The sequence below is a fragment of the Mustelus asterias genome, chromosome 5 (assembly GCF_964213995.1).
Source record: "Mustelus asterias chromosome 5, sMusAst1.hap1.1, whole genome shotgun sequence".
Classification (NCBI taxonomy): domain Eukaryota; kingdom Metazoa; phylum Chordata; class Chondrichthyes; order Carcharhiniformes; family Triakidae; genus Mustelus; species Mustelus asterias.
In genome coordinates this window covers 3,589,416-3,606,724 of record NC_135805.1, presented here as the reverse complement: position 1 = coordinate 3,606,724, position 17,309 = coordinate 3,589,416, and the positions used below count along the sequence as shown (strand labels likewise).

The window sequence follows — 17,309 nt, the reverse complement described above, 5'->3', positions numbered from 1 at the left end:
TATCTATGTCCCTCATGATTTTATAAACCTCTTTAAGGTCACCCCTCATCCTCCGACGCTGCAGGGAAAAAAGTTCCAGCCAGAACTGGCTTGCCCAAAGGAGGCAGAGAGTGTGTATAGATGGGTCTTTTTCTAAATGGAGGTCGGTCACCAGTGGTATGCCCCAGGGATCTGTTCTGGAACCCCTGCTGTTTGTCATTTTCATAAATGACCTGGATGAGGAAGCGGAGGGATGGGTTGGTAAGTTTGCCGACGACACAAAGGTTGGTGGGGTTGTGGATAGTCTGGAGGGATGTCAGAAGTTACAGAGGCACATAGATAGGATGCAAGACTGGGCGGACAAGTGGCAGATGGACTTCAACCCAGATAAATGCGTCGTGGTCCATTTTGGTAGGTCAAATGGGATGAAGGAGTACAATATAAAGGGAAAGACTCTTAGTACTGTAGAGGATCAGAAGGACATTGGGGTCCGGGTCCATAGGACTCTGAAATAGGCCCCGCAGGTGGAGGAGATGGTTAAGAAGGCGTATGGTGTGCTGGCCTTTATCAATCGAGGGATTGAGTTTAGGAGTCCGGGGATAATGATGCAGCTATATAAGACCCGCGTCAGACCCCACTTGGAGTACTGTGCTCAGTTCTGGTCGCCTCACTATAGGAAGGATGTGGAAAAGATTGAAAGGGCGCAGAGGAGATTTACAAGGATGTTGCCTGGATTAAGTGGCATGCCTTATGAGGATAGGCTGAGGGAGCTCGGTCTTTTCTCCTTGGAGGGATGTAGGATGAGAGGAGACCTAATAGAGGTATATAAGATGTTGAGAGGCATAGATCGGGTGGACTCTCAGAGGCTTTTTCCCAGGGTGGAAATGTCTGCTATGAGAGGACACAGGTTTACGGTGCTGGGGGGTAGGTACAGGGGAGATGTTAGGGGTAAGTTTTTCACACAGAGGGTCATGGGCGAGTGGAATCGGCTGCTGTCAGTGGTGGTGGAGGCGAACTCAATAGGGTCTTTTAAGAGACTCCTGGATGAGTACATGGAGCTTAATAGGATGGAGGGTTATAGGTAGGTCTAGAAGGTAGGGACGTGTTCGGCACAACTTGTGGGGCCGAAGGGCCTGTTTGTGCTGTAGTTTTTCTATGCTTCTATCCAGCCTCTCCTTATAATTCATAAATCATCTCTTCATTTATCTCATTTGTGAGACCTTTCTACATTCAACACAAGAATGGCTACACTGCAAAAATACTTAATTGGCCATGTAAAGGCCCTGAGCCCATGAACGTTGCGTAATTGGTCGCAATAATGAGAGTATCAGAATTAGAAAATGTAACAGACTGCTTTGTTGAATCTTTTCCATTAATTCATGATGACCTTCAAGTGTCATCAGTCATCACATGGAAGATACATGAAAGAAGCCCTTGCACACTTGTGAAACATTAGGCAATGTTTTGAATCTTTCAAGGCACAGACTGGGAACTATCTTTTCCACATGTAGTACCAAAGACAATTCCACTCAACATCAAACAAGCAATGGTAAGGATTCTTCAGCATACCCATATAACATGCAATTCCTATCTGTAGATTTTACTGAAATATTTAGTTGGTATCATGGGTTGGAATGCAGTACTACAAAGGCGCATGATTCCTGTTTGTTTTTGTTTTTGTTTTGTCAGTTTTGTCCTGGTCTGCTGGAAGAGAGCTCAGGAGGTGTGAAGCTCTCCAGTATATCAGCCAAGTGGCTACTCTTCACATGGAAGCCTATATAGTAATTACTGGCATATTATTTATCATTCCCTCTGAATAGACATATAAGAACATAAGAAATAGGAGCAGGAGTAGGCCATCTAGCCCCACGAGCCTGCCCCGCCATTCAATAAGATCATGGCTGATCTGAAGTGAATCAGTTCCACTTACCCGCCTGCTCCCCATAACCCTTAATTCCCTTACCGATCAGAAATCCATCTATCCGTGACTTAAACATATTCAGCGAGGTAGCCTCCACCACTTCAGTGGGCAGAGAATTCCAGAGATTCACCACCCTCTGAGAGAAGAAGTTCCTCCTCAACTCTGTCCTAAACTGACCCCCCTTTATTTTGAGGCTGTGCCCTCTAGTTCTAGCTTCCTTTCTAAGTGGAAAGAATCTCTCCACTTCTACCCTATCCAGCCCCTTCATTATCTTATATGCCTCTATGAGATCACCCCTCAGCCTTCTAAACTCCAACGAGTACAAACCTAATCTGCTCAATCTCTCCTCATAATCTACACCCCTCATCTCCGGTATCAACCTGGTGAATCTTCTCTGCACTCCCTCCAAGGCCAATATATCCTTTCGCAAATAAGGGGGCCAAAACTGCACACAGTATATATATGCACATTTCAGCAATCAAGAGAAACTGATTCTCCCCTCACTTCACAAAGGTATTGAGACACATTTATAACAGCCTTCCAGCTGAGTGAGTCAGGATCAGTAAACCTAGCACAAATGGATCTTTACAAAGTAGATGATGTTCAGTTAATGCTGAAATAAAACATAAACTGATGCAATTTACTTAGCTCACCTGTCAACAGAAGTATTTGCATTTTAATAACACCAGATGTCCCAATACGCTCTACATTATTAGCAGTGCATATTTCATCAAACTATTAAAGATGTCAAAATATTGTTTAGCATACAATAACAGTCACATAATTAACACTTGGGTTACACTGAAGCAAGCTGTTTTTCATTCCCTAGAACTGATAGCAGAGAGAAAGCCTTACCCTGTAGAATTGTAGGTTCAGCCAGCTGAGGGGGTGCCTGGGTGATTGGATCAGGAGCTGAAGAGTCTCCCAGCTGAGAGAGAGAGTTCTCAGAGGCAGGCAGCTTGGGGGAGGTAGGGGTGACTGCAGAGGGAGGAGGTGGCACAGGAGACTGAGACACAGGGACAATGGTGTTTGATAATGCAGGAGTAGTGTGAGAGGATATCACTGAGAGTGGCAGATGAGATGGAGGACGAGGAGGTGGAGGAGGTGGGGGTGGTGGTGGTGTAGCTTGGACAGGATTTGGGGCCTGTTGAGGCAAAATATCTGGTGGACCATTAAAGCCAGTGGGTGATGGTGGGTTCTGGATTTGGATGGGAGTTGGAACAGGAAGAACTGCTCGAGGACCTGTGGCTTTGGCAGGTGGACTGCTTATAACCACAGGTGGGGAAGGTGGAAGAGGGGAAAAATTAGTGGTAGACCAGACCACTGGTTTGGGGACTGAGGGAAGAGATGGAGGAGCACTTATAGGAGATGGCGGTCCAGGGGTTCTATGGACAGGGCGGGGAACAGTTGCATAATGGGGTAAGACAGGATGGAAGGCAGAACCAAGTGAAGTAGCAAAACGAGAAGCTGAGTGACGTAAAGGTGGGGTCGGTGGGGTGGAATTAGATGAAGCTAGAGATGCATACTCTGAAACAGAATCAGATGAGGAGGGAGTGAATGATGAGACAGGGACAGCAGACACAGCTTTTGTATAAGGTGGGGGAGGGATTGATGGTGGTTGACAGCTGCTGTATTCAGGAGGTGGTGTGTTGTATTCGAAAGATGAGGCTGGAAATGAAATGGAAGCAGCACAAAAAGGAGACAAGAGGAGAGAAAGAAGAGAAAAAATATGGCTAACATAGCAACAAAGTCAGTAGTAAAAGAAACCATGTTTTAAAAAGTTGCAGCTTGCCTCATAGGACTGTCTTGATAAATCGACAGAAATACCAGTTCACTGCAGTTCACAGCCCTAACAAAGGGTGCTAGACAAAGTTAATCTATATAAAGAAGAATCAAAATCTTCAGCTTAGTTACATGGCTGGTTCCAAATATTCCTGTTTCACATACTACAGCACAGCAACCATACTCATTTATGTCCAAGTTTCAGCTTGTTGATTCTGTTCAGTAATGAGAAGTTAGCCTTTTCTCCACACATGCACAGCATTATCCAATTGCTTGCTTCTTCTGTTTTGGGCTTGTCAAAGAGGATTAAACTTCCCAACAGATACTAGAGTACAAAAGCTTTGGTCAGAGATTCTCTGAGTTTTCATAACTTTATATTGAAAAACTACACTGAATCAATGTCCTTCCCTTTCTTAAAAAAAAGTCTAATCACACTCAATTCTTCATCGAAGCCCAGTTGACTGATCTCAGCTAGAAAAGCAGTGGTGGGCAATAACCTTAAAGGCACAGAGTGGAGAAGAAAATCGGCCATGATTCCATTTTCTGGTCAGTATCCAGTGCTCCCTATTGAAAAGTGCATCCTTGTGTGAGCAGCAGGTGAGACATTTCTTGTCTCCCTATCCTGAGGCAAAGGGGGGCAATTTCCTGTCCTGTCCGCTGTGGGAATCGTAGTGGGCGGGGGCGGGGGGGTGGGGGGGAATGCGAAGGTCCATTGACCTCGGGTGGGATTTTCCGGTTCTGGGTCGAGTGTGGCCGCAAAATCCCACCCACAGATTCTCTGTTCATAATTCCACAGACATGAGTAATCCTTGAATACCTCACCCAAAGTAGCCATTCTCCATGTGAGATAGTAATCATTGGTATTATAAGTAAAGGCACTTGACAGCATAGCGCGGCACACTGGTTAGCACTACTGCCTCACAGTACCAGGGACCTGGGTTCGATTCCGGCCTTGTTGACCGTCTATGTGTGGCGTTCTTCCCGTGTCAGCGTGGGTTTCCTCCAGGTGCTCCAGTTTCCTCCCACAGTCCAAAGATGTGCAGGTTAGATGAACTGCCCACGCTATAAAATTGCCCCTTCGTGTCCAAAGATGTTAGGTTTTATGGATTTTGGGTTCTAGGTAACATAAAATATGAAAAATAAAGAATAAAAGGAATTGAATCAAATGGCTACCCTGCCAGCTTCGAATGTAGCTGATTTTCAGCTCCTTCCAGATTTTGGGATGCCAGTTAAGGGGGATGGTACCTGTAAGCTTAATCTAGTCATGTCAACATCCACACTCAAGGGGGTGATCATACCATCACGCCCTACTGGCTGATGGGCAGGGCGAGCCAGTAAGATCGAGAGACAGCCGAGAAATTAGATTTGCGCCCGATTTCTCATCTCTCGCGATCTTACTGGCACCAGATATCCGGCACGATCAGCCTCGGTCACATTTCCAGCACAAGACTGAATAAGTTATTTAAACGAAATTTTAAAATATTTAACATGATTAGCGAGCCTGGGATTCAATTGTTCGGGCTCACTTGCCTCTGCGGTCTCGCCAGGAGAGGTTCTCTCCGGCGAGAATCACAGCTGGTCCCCACCAACGAGGAGCAGACATGATGGTAGAACCGAAGGCCATTGAGGACTCCAGGAGGTCGGATACAAGGGGGGGTGCCCCTTGGGCAGTGCCAGCCTGGCACTGCCTACCAGGCTCCAGGAATCACCAAGGGGGGGGGGGGGGGGCTGAGCAGGTGGGGCCTACTTGAGGGGCAGGGCCGGACTGGGATCGGACCGATCGGTGGTGGTGGTTGCGGGGGAGACCGCTGCACACTCTGCATTTGCAATCGGTCTGGGCAGGTGGGGAGCAGGAGTTGCAGGGGTCCATATTTCCAGGCGGGGGGGAAGGAGGCCAGCTTTTAGGCGATTTAAGCCCTGCTCCCACCCTTAGTGGCGAGAAACAGATTTTGAGGTTTTATTCTGCTTTAAGTGCACAAGATACCAGATTTGGACCTCTTGAAAAAGCTGCTCATAAACTTTCCCGTTTTCATGCTCGTTCTGGACTTATAATTTTTTTCATAAGATCTGCCATGAGCACTTTGCAGCAGGGGTCACTGATGTGTAAACAGGAGCACAAGCTGATTTTTCACTTCCACTCAGGCCAATTATAGTTTCCCTGCTGAGATCAGACGATTCAGCAGTCTGGGCACACAGTGTTCTTTCGGGAATGGTGTCACATTAACGTGTGATTTCACTCAATTCCTTATAACAAGAAAAAAACTGGGTCACAAACAATTTTAGTTCTTAAACATGTTGATCAAGTGGAATTTACCACTTTCATTATTTATTCTTTCACAGGATGTGGGCACCACTGACAAAAGCCAGCATTTGCTGCCTTTCCCTAACTTTCCTTGAACCAAGTGGCTTGCCACACAATTTAAGAGGGCAGTTAAGAGGCAATCACATTATTGTGGGTCTCGAGTCACATGTAGGCCAAACCAGGTAAGAGCAGCAGATTTCCTTCCTTAGTGGGCATTAGTCAACTAGATAGGTTTTTACAACAATCAACAATAATTTCATGGTCACTATTACTGAGACGACTGTTACAATTGCAGATAATTAATTAAATTTAAATTTCACCAGCTGCCATCATGGGATTTGAACCTTGTCCCCAGGACATTAGCTTGGGCCTCTCGATTACGAGTCTAGTGACATTCCTACCACACCACCACTTCCCCTTTGGTTCATTGAATCGTGTTTGGAAAAGTAATTTTTTGAATTGTTTGCAGCAGTTCAGGTTGAGGCAAACAGTTTATTTCCTTTATGTTTCAAGGTTATAAATCCCCCTACTTTATGGCTAGTCCTGTGAGGCAAGCTGTGGATAAATACACAATTCAGGAGATAAATCAATATTAGCCAGGGTAATCACCATCCATTCAGCGAGACAATGAATCAGCATTTCTCAAAGCAAAACGCAAACTTTTAACACAGCTACAGTATCCCTTCTGGGGTCCAATTCACAGGCACACAATACCATGGCTTCAATTTGTTCCTCAACTTTTACTATTTTAAATTTCAAGCTCAAATAAATTTGCTTGTGAACTTTCCAACCAGACATATCTAGATTTACAATAAACAGTCTCTCATTGTGCATGTGGAAATTATATTTTCTGACATTTTATGTTTTGAGTAAAAGCCTGTTATATTTCTCTCACTTGCCCTCTGACAAGCCTCACCCCTTTACCTAAGGGAACAAGCACATAATGGCACTTGAATCATCTGCAAGGTGTGTGTAGAAACCATGGCTCTTAATTTTTGTTCAATTAACCCACCTGATATCTCTTGTTATTGCAACAGGAGCTATTGGGCAGCCAGGCATAGGAAAAGTTACTTTATTTTTACTTACATTGCCAAATAATGATACCTAGCACAATGTAATTAAAGCATATTTTTGATTGTACTGTATGCTATTTTCTATGTTAGATCCTTCGTGTACCTAAAGATTGTTGAACTCTCAATGAAGATTATCCAATGTAATGTGATTTGCATCCAAACAGTCTTCACAAAGCAGAGTTTTGAATCATCCTAACAGTGGAAGTGCAAAATTGTAACCAGTGTAATACCACATCAAGAATGACATACCATATAGCCCAATGCAGATTGAAATCTGGATTGACAATGTAATGCTCTGAAGAGGGATGTAATGGTCTAGATTTTGGGTCAGTGAGGCTCTCAATATTATGGAGTAAATCCATAATACTGAGGCACAGTGGTTAGCATTGCTGCCTCACAGCGCCAAGGACCCAGGTTCAATTCCGACTTCGGGTCACTGTCTGTGTGGAGTTTGCACGTTCTCCCTGTGTCTGCGTGGGTTTCCTCTGGGTGCTCTGGTTTCCTCCCACACTCCAAAGATTGGCCATGCTAAATTGCTCCTTAATGTCAGGGGGCCTAGCAGGATAAATATGTGGGGTTTGGAAGGAATATGTCAGGAAGGTTGGCTAAGGCTACTGGGGAGACTTTAAACTAAAAAGGCTGGGGGGAGGGAATCGTGATGAGGTGACTGAGAACGAGGAGGTTAGCCCGCAAATAGAGAAGGATTGTAGACAGTGTAAGAGGGAGAATAGACGGGTGATGGAGAAGGGGAGAGCTCAGACCAAAGGTTTGAGATGTGTCTATTTTAACACCAGGAGTGTAGTGAATAAAGTGGATGAGCTTAGAGTGTGGATCGATGCTTGGAAGTGTGATGTGGTGGCCATTACGGAGACTTGGGGACAGGGACAGGACTGGATACTTCAGGTGCTGGGTTTCAGCTGTTTCAGAAAGGACAGAGAGGGAGGCAAAAGAGTGGGGGGAGTGGCACTGCTGATCAGGGATAGTGTCACAGCTGTAGAGAAGGTGGAAGCCGTGGAGGGATTGTCTACGGAGTCTCTGTGGGTGGAAGTTCAGAGCGGGAAGGGGTCGATAACTTTGCTGGGTGTTTTCTACAGGCCGCCCAATAGTAACAGGGATGTTGAGGAGCAAATAGGGAAACAGATCCTGGAGAGATGTAGGAATAACAGGGTTGTCGTGATGGGAGACTTTAATTTCCCAAACATCGATTGGAATATCCCTAGGGTAAGGGGTTTGGATGGGGAGGAGTTTGTTAGGTGTGTTCAGGAGGGTTTCCTGACACAGCATGTGGATAAGCCTATAAGAGGAGAGGCTGTACTCGATCTGGTACTGGCTAATGAGCCTGGACAGGTGTCGGATCTCTCAGTGGGGGAGCATCTTGGGGATAGTGATCATAACTCTATCTCCTTTACGCTAGCATTGGAAAGAGATAGGATCAGGCAAACTAGGAAAGTGTTTATCTGGAGTAAGGGGAAATATGAAGCCATCAGGCAGGAGATTAGAGGCGTAAATTGGAAGGAGGCATTGTCGAGGAAAAGTACTGAAGTAAGGTGGCAGATTTTCAAGGAATGTTTGTCTGGAGTTCTGCATGACAACATTCCGATGAGACAGGGAGGTTTTGGTAGGTTACGGGAACCGTGGTGCACGAAAGCTGCGCTGAACCTAGTGAGAAAGAAAAGGAAAGCGTACAAAAGGTTCAGAGAGCTAGGCGATGATAGGGATCTAGCTGAGTATACGGCTTGTAGGAAGGGACTTAAGAAAGAAATTAGGAGAGCCAGAAGGGGTCACGAGAAGGCCTTGGCAGGTAAGATTAAGGAGAACCCTAAGGCGTTCTATAAACATGTGAAGAGTAAAAGGATGAGATGTGAAGGAATAGGACCTATAAAATGTGAAGGTGAGAAAGTCTGTACAGAACCGGAAGAAATAGCAGAGGTGCTTAATGAATATTTTACCTCGGTATTCACGGTGGAAAAAGACCTGGGTGGTTGTACTACAGGATTGAGGCGGACTGAAAAGACTGAGTAAGTGGACGTTAAGAAAGAGGATGTGTTGGAAATTTTGAATAGCGTCAAGATAGATAAGTCGCCGGGACAGGATGGGATGTACCCCAGGTTACTGTGGGAGGTGAGGGAAGAGATTGCAGAGCCTCTGGCGATGATCTTTGCGTCGTCGATGGAGACGGGAGAGGTTCCGGAGGATTGGAGGATTGCAGATATGGTTCCTATATTCAAGAAAGGGAATAGGGATAGCCCAGGAAATTACCGACCGGTGAGTCTAACCTCAGTGGTTGGTAAGTTGATGGAGAAGATCCTGAGGGACAGGATTTATGAACATTTAGAGAAGTTTAGTATGCTCAAAAGTAGTCAGCACGGCTTTGTCAAAGGCAAATCGTGCCTTACGAGCCTGGTAGAGTTCTTTGAAAATGTGACTCAACACATTGACAAAGGAAAAGTGGTAGATGTGGTTTACATGGATTTCAGCAAGGCGTTCGATGAGGTCTCCCATGCAGGGCTTCTCGAGAAAGTGAGAGGGCATGGGATCCAAGGGGCTGTTGCCTTATGAATTGAGAACTGGCTTGCCTGCAGAAGGCAGAGAGTGGTTGTAGACGGGTCTTTTTCTGAATGGAGGTCGGTCACCAGTGGAGCGCCCCAGGGATCTGTTCTGTGACCCTTGCTGTTTGTCATTTTCATAAATGACCTGGATGAGGAAGTGGAGGGATGGGTTGGTAAGTTTGCCGACGACACGAAGGTTGGTGGCGTTGTGGATAGGTTGGAGGGATGTCAGAAGCTGCAGTGTGACATAGATAGGATGCAAGACTGGGCGGAGAAGTGGCAGATGGACTTCAACCCGGATAAATGTGTAGTGGTCCATTTTGGCAGGTCAAATGGGATGAAGGAGTATAAATCAAGGGTAAGACTCTTGGCAGTGTAGAGTATCAGAAGGACCTTGGGGTCCGGGTCCATAGGACTCTTAAATCGGCCTCGCAGGTAGAGGAGGTGGTTAAGAAGGCGTATGGTGTGCTGGCCTTTATCAATCGAGGGATTGAGTTGAGGAGTCGGGAGATAATGATGCAGCTTTATAAGACCCTCGTCATACCCCACTTGGAGTACTGTGCTCAGTTCTGGTCGCCTCATTACAGGAGGGATGTGGAAATGATTGAAAGGGTGCAGTGAAGATTTACAAGGATGTTGCCTGGATTGGTTGGCATGCCTTATGAGGATAGGCTGAGGGAGCTCGGTCTTTTCTCCTTGGAGAGACGAAGGATGAGAGGTGACCTGATAGAGGTGTACAAGATGTTGAGAGGTATAGATCGGGTAGATTCTCGGAGGCTTTTTCCCAGGGCTGAAATGGCTGCTACGAGAGGACACAGGTTTAAGGTGCTGGGGAGTAGGTACAGAGGAGTTGTCAGGGGTAGGTTTTTCACTCAGAGGGTGGTGGGTGAGTAGAATCGGCTGCCATCAGTGGTGGTGGAGGCAAACTCGATAGGGTCTTTTAAGAGACTTCTGGATGAGCACATGGGACTTAATAGGATGGAGGGTTATAAGTAAGCCTATATATAAGCCTAGGTAGGTAGGGACATGACCGGCGCAACTTGTGGGCCGAAGGGCCTGTTTGTGCTGTATTTTTTCTATGTTCTATGTTAAGGGACAGGGCCTGTGGGATTGTGGTCGGTGCAGGTTAGATGGGCCAAATGACCTCCTTCTGCACTGTAGGGATTCTATGAAATCGGATAGCATGAGAAGTTAAACCCGTGAATCTGGAAGTTACTGCCCAAGTTACTCTGTTCATCCTCAGGAACTTTATTGCACTACTGGATTTGTCAGTGAAATCCATGTGCAAAGTTGCGGTAATTACCCAGCAAATTCGATTGTAAATGAATTTCTTCAGGCACAATAAGTCAAAATTACTTTCAAACACTCTCTCTGGTTCTGAAAAGTTATTTTATATGCATGGAGTCTCATTCCTTCCTAATTTATTTCACATTCAACTTTTAAAAAATTAAAATCGATGCATTTGTTTCACATTGTCTCTTATTTGTTCTGTCTTTTCCTTCAAAATTCTCGGCACGGTAGCACAGTGGTTAGCACTGCTGCTTCACAGCTCCAGGGACCTGGGTTCGATTCCCGGCTTGGGTCACTGTCTGTGTGGAGTTTGCACATTCTCCTCGTGTCTGCGTGGGTTTCCTCCGGGTGCTCCGGTTTCCTCCCACAGTCCAAAGATGTGCGGGTTAGGTTGATTGGCTATGCTAAAAATTGCCCTTAGTGTCCTGAGATATGTAGGTTAGAGGGATTAGTGGGAAATATGTAGGGATATGGGGGTAGGGCCTGGGTGGGATTGTGGTCGGTGCAGACTCGATGGGCCAAATGGCCTCTTTCTGTACTGTAGGGTTTCTATGATTCTATGATTTCTCCCATTCCATTTGCTCATGGATCAGGCATTTTGTTAAACCCACCTTTATTTCATTTACTATTTTGCTTAATTTTACCTGATTGTGGAACAGCATTGTTGTTGCTTGCTCTGTTCAGATATGCCCAGGGTGACCAACTCTTGCGGAACAAAATTAAAGAATGCTCTGGCATGGGGGTGCTGTCAGAGCTTGCAAAGGACGCCAAAGTCCAAATTATGGGAAAAAGCATCCCGAACCTGGAACAATGGGTTCGATTGGAGGATAACCTGATAAATTAGTTGGTCACCCTGGATACACAAGAGATGCCCTGTGGAGGGCACTATGCTGAAAATGATCTAATAATACAAGTTATCACTCAAAACTCCAGAAGGATTCTATGGACAGCTGCCAGTTTGATAAACTGTGAGTGCCGTTTCTTTGCTGCTGACTGTAAAATCCCATGCTTCAGCTTAAATACAAGCCTGTTCACTATCCAGTCCCTGACGCTGCAAACCAAATATTAAGCTTTGCGCCACTGTCCCGAATTAAAATAAACCTTTTTAATCACATAATGAACCGAACAAACCTGTAAGTGGAATAAGTTGGAGAGCAGGTCAACAAAAAGGGATACTGTAGCTTCAAATCTGATCAGTTTACTGTGACCAGCACATAGCTTACATTGACTCTACCTGTCACTTACCAGCAGATGACATCCTTCGTTCCAGCTCCCACTCCAGCTGTTCTCTCTCCAGCTGTTCTTGTCGTTCCCTGTCTTGTCGTTCCAGTTCCTCTCGTTCTTGCCTTTCTTGTTCTTGTCTTTCTTGTTCCATACGCTCATGTTTTTCTCTCTCTTGCTTTTCACGTTCCACCTGTTCTTGTTCAAGTCTTTCTCTTTCCAATCTCTCACGTTCCATTCGTTCACGCTCCAGGCGTTCTCTTTCCAATTCCTTCTGTCGTTGCTGCTCTTGCAGTTGCCTGGAAAACAGGAAGACACAGTGGGTGTTATGCCAAGGCAGAGCTATAAGCCACAAAATTGTAACACAACTTTCGGTACTATATGTATGAATTGCACTGGTCACTTTGTTCTCTTAAAAAAAACAAGATATTCTCTCTTTCTTTACACCAAAATGACATACAACTTGCTCTCAGGTCTTTTGGTTGCCTACAATGCCCTCCGCTCCTTCTACGAGCTCTGTACTTTGCACATACACCAATGACATCTTGTTCAGTCAAACCTATGAAGCCCCTCTCACTAAGATCTATGGACTGGTGCCAAAATTATTTTTATTCATTCATGGGATGTGGGCATTTTTTGCCCATCCCTAAATGCCCCCCCACTTCTGAGGGCTGTTAGGAGTTAACCACAATGCTGTGGCTCTGGAGTCACCTGTAGGCCAGACCAGGTAAGGATGGCAGATTTTCCTCCCTAAAGGACGCTAGTGAACCAAATGGGTTTTTACAACAATCAATAATGGTTTCATGGTCATCAGTAGACTTTTATTGACTTCAAATTTCACCATCTGCCGTGGTGGGATTTGAACCCGGGTACCCAGAGCAGTACTCTGGGTCACTGGATTACTAGTCTAGTGAAAATACCGCTACGCCAACATCTTCCCTATTGGGACAGCTATTCAAGATACAACTTAATTGTCATACCCTCAAAATTATAGCTGTCTACCAATGTTCCAGACTCCTCCATTATCATTTCTGGGTATGCTCTATCTCAGTAGCAGGACAGATCCACCTCATTAGAAGCACAATGATATTTAGCTGCGAACAAAGAACAAAGAAAAGTACAGCACAGGAACAGGCCGTTCGGCCCTCCAACCCTGCGCCAATCATGTCTGATTAAACTAAAACTAAAACCGTCTGCACTTACGGAGTTCGTATCCTTCCATTCCCATCCTATTCAGGTATTCGTCTAGTTGCCCCTTAAATACTACTATCGTACCTGCTCCCACCACCTCCTCGGGCAGCACGTTCCAGACATTCACCACCCTGTCCTCCAACTTTTCCCCTCGAACCTTAAACCTATGTCCCCTAGTACTTATCTTTACCACCCTGGGAAAAAGCTTCTGACTATCCACTCTGTCCATGTCATTCATAATCTTGTAGACTTCTATCAGGTCACCCCTCTACCTCCATCGTTCCAGTGAGAACAAACCGGGTTTACCCAACCTCTCCTCAACCTCCATCGTTCCAGTGAGAACAAACCGAGTTTACCCAACCTCTCCTCATAGCTAATACCCTCCAGACCAGACAACATCCTGGTAAACCTCTTCTGTATCCTCTCCAAAGCATCCACATCATTCTGGTAGTGTGGTGGCCAGAATTGGACACAATATTCTAAATGGGGCCTAACTAAGGTTCTGTACAGCTGCAGCATGACCTGCCAATTTTTATACTCAATGCCCCGACCGGTGAAGGCAAGCGTGCCGTATGCCTTCTTGACTACCTTATCCACTGTGTTGCCACTTTCAGTGATCGGTGGACATGTACGCCCAGATCTCTCTGCCTGTCAATACTCCTGAGGGTTCTACCATTTACTGTATAATTCCTACATGCATTGGACCTTCCAAAATGGATTACCTCACACTTGTCTGGATTAAACGCCATCTGCCATTTCTCTGCCCAAGTCTCCAAACAGTCTATATCTTGCTGTATCCTCTGACAATCCACTTCTCTATCCGCAACTCCACCAATTTTTGTGTCATCTGCGAACTTACAAATCAGGCCAGCTACATTTTCCTCCAAATCATTTATATATCCTACAAACAACAAAGGTCCCAGAACTGATTCCTGTGGAAGACCGCTAGTCACAGCCTTCCATTCAGAAAAGCACCCCCCTACTGCTACCCTCTGTCTTCTATGGCCAACACAGTAAGAAGTTTAACAACACCAGGTTAAAGTCCAACAGGTTTATTTGGTAGCAAAAGCCTTTTGCTACCAAATAAACCTGTTGGACTTTAACCTGGTGTTGTTAAACTTCTTACTGTGTTTACCCTAGTCCAACGCCGGCATCTCCACATCATGACTTCTATGGCCAAGCCAGTTCTGTATCCATCTTGCCAGCTCTCTAATCCCCTGTGACTTCACCTTTCATAGCAGTCTACCATGAGGTACCTTGTCAAAGGCTGTGGATAAAAGACTCTTTGGCGTATAACTTGAGAACATTTTTCACAGCTATCAAGGAATCTTTCTCAGCAGCAATTTTTCAATGTGCTCTGATTGCAAACATTCCGGCTTCAGTGCAAACACTGCGGTCCAAAGATGTGCGGATTAGGTTGATTGGCCATGCTAAAATTGCCCCTTAGTGTCCTGAGATGCGTAGGTTGAGGGATTAGCAAGTAAATGTGTAGGGATATGGGGGTAGGGCCTGGGTGGGATTGTGGTCGGTGCAGACTCGATGGGCCAGATGGTCTCTTTCTGCACTGTAGGGATTCTATGATTCTATAATCTCAGCTCCTGTACTATTAGGACACAATCGAGCAAGCAATTCAAACTTTATGTGCCTCTCCAAACTCATGGAATGTGCATAAATGTTAAAAATGTGAGTTTAGTCCTCAAGATCTTGTAAATTGAATTCGATTTTGCGGTCGGTCTAACTGCCAGGTCTCATCAGAACTAGATCTAAGCAATCAGGCTTGTTTGTATCCATTGGTACTTTAATGTTACTATCAGTGCTTGGGTCACAGCTGTTCACAATCTATATGAATGATTTGGATAGACTGTTTCCCCTGGCTGGTGAGGAACCAGGACACACAGTCACGCTGAGATGAGGAGGAAATTTCTACCCCAGTGGACTGTGAAATGATCTACTTGTGTGGCAGAGCAGGCTCGATGGCTGAATGGCCTACTCCCAATCCGAGGTTCCTATCTTTTATTTAAAATAAAATACAAATATAAATGAAAAATATGCATCCTTATATTTCCAATTTGCCATTTTGGAGGAGCCACCAATAAAGCATAATGAATAAAATATACCACGTATAAAATATACCACGTATACAATATACCACATATACAATATACCACATATAAAATATACCATGTGTACAATATGCCACATATAAAATATACCATGTATACAATATACCACGTATACAATATGCCACATATAAAATATACCACGTATACAATATACCACATATACAATATGCCACGTATACAATATACCACGTATACAATATACAAGGACACATATACAAGATACCACATATACAATATGCCACATATACAATATACCACCTATACGATATACCATGTATACAATATACCATGTATACAATCTACAATGTGGAGGGACACGTATACAATATACCATGTATACAATATACCATGTATACAATATACCACCTATACAATATACCATGTATACAATATACCATGTATACAATATACCACCTATACAATATACCATGTATACAATATACCATGTATACAATATACCACCTATACAATATACCATGTATACAATATACCATGGATACAATAATGTGGAGGGACACGTATACAATATACCATGCACAATATACCATGTATACAATATACCACTTATACAATATACCATGTATACAATATATCACATATACAATACATCACGTCTACAATATACAATGTGCAATATATTATTCATTATAGCAGATTGACTTCCCTTCCATAGTAGGCTTTTTTCTGTATTCAAAACTAAAAATCGGATTGTTGAAAAAGTACACGATAACCTGTTAAATTTTCCTACATATGCAAATTCAAGATGTCTGAAACATTCAATTTCCTTGTCAATAAAATAGTTTTAGAAACTACATTGTGAAATAAGTAATCAACAACAAATTTCAACAAAGTCAATACAAATGCGTCCAAGAGACAATTTGAGAGAGGTGAGATGGAGGGAGCCAGCAACGTGGTAGGATGGAGGGACACGGGGAGGAGGTGGAGTAGAGGGACACGGGGAGGAGGGGGAGTGGAGCGACACGGGGAGGAGGGGGAGTGGAGGGACACGGGGAGGAGGGGGAGTGGAGGGACATGGGGAGGCGGAGGAGTGGAGGGACACGGGGAGGAGGGGCTGGAGGGACAAGGAGAGGAGGGGTAGTGGAGGGACATGGGCAGGAGGGGAGTGGAGGGACACGGGGAGGAGGTGGAGTGGAGGGTCAGGGGGAGGGGGTGGAGTGGAGGGACACGGGGAGGAGGTGGAGTGGAGGGACACGGGGAGGAGGGGGAGTGGAGTGACACAGGAATGAGGTGGAGTGGAAGGTCAGAGGGAAGAGGTGGAGTGGAGGGACACGGTGAGTAGGGAGAGTGGAGGGACACGGGGAGGATGTGGAGTGGAGGGACACGGGGAGGATGTGGAGTGGAGGGTACGGGGAGGAGGTGGAGTGGAGGGACACGGTGAGGAGGTGGAGCGGAGGGACACGGGGAGGAGGTGGAGCGGAGGGACACGGGGAGGAGGTGGAGTGGAGCGACACGGGAGAGGAGGTGGAGCGGAGGGACACGGAGAGGAGGTGGAGTGGAGCGACACGGAGAGGAGGTGGAGTGGAGCGACACGGAGAGGAGGTGGAGCGGAGGGACATGGGGAGGAGGTGGAGTGGAGGGACACGGGGAGGAGGTGGAGCGGAGGGACACGGGGAGGAGGTGGAGTGGAGGGACACGGAGAGGAGGTGGAGTGGAGGGACATGGGGAGGAGCTGGAGTGGAGGGACACGGGGAGGAGGGGGAGTGGAGGGACAAGTAGAGGAGGGGGAGTGGAGGGACATGGGGAGGAGGGGGAGTGGAGTTACAAGTGGAGGAGGCGGAGTGGAGGGACATGGGGAGGAGGGGGAGTGGAGGGACACGGGGAGGAGGGGGAGTGGAGGGACACGGGGAGGAGGGGGAG

The 17,309-nt window shown here is 45.8% G+C and overlaps 1 protein-coding gene across 12 annotated transcripts in view; it reads right to left on the bottom strand.

The window, feature by feature from the left end:
• enah (ENAH actin regulator) overlaps positions 1–17,309 on the bottom strand; it is a 570,439-nt gene that overhangs the window by 101,392 nt on the left and 451,738 nt on the right. For 7 of the 12 annotated variants that reach the window (XM_078212114.1, XM_078212115.1, XM_078212118.1 and 4 more), the window contains 2 exons: positions 12,142–12,416; positions 2,756–3,568 (listed from right to left, as the gene is read on the bottom strand). In XM_078212114.1, the coding sequence (XP_078068240.1) occupies positions 2,756–3,568; positions 12,142–12,416 (1,088 nt within the window). The remainder of the gene's footprint in view (positions 1–2,755; positions 3,569–12,141; positions 12,417–17,309) is intronic. The other 5 variants (XM_078212124.1, XM_078212122.1, XM_078212123.1 and 2 more) reach the window with 1 other exon arrangement.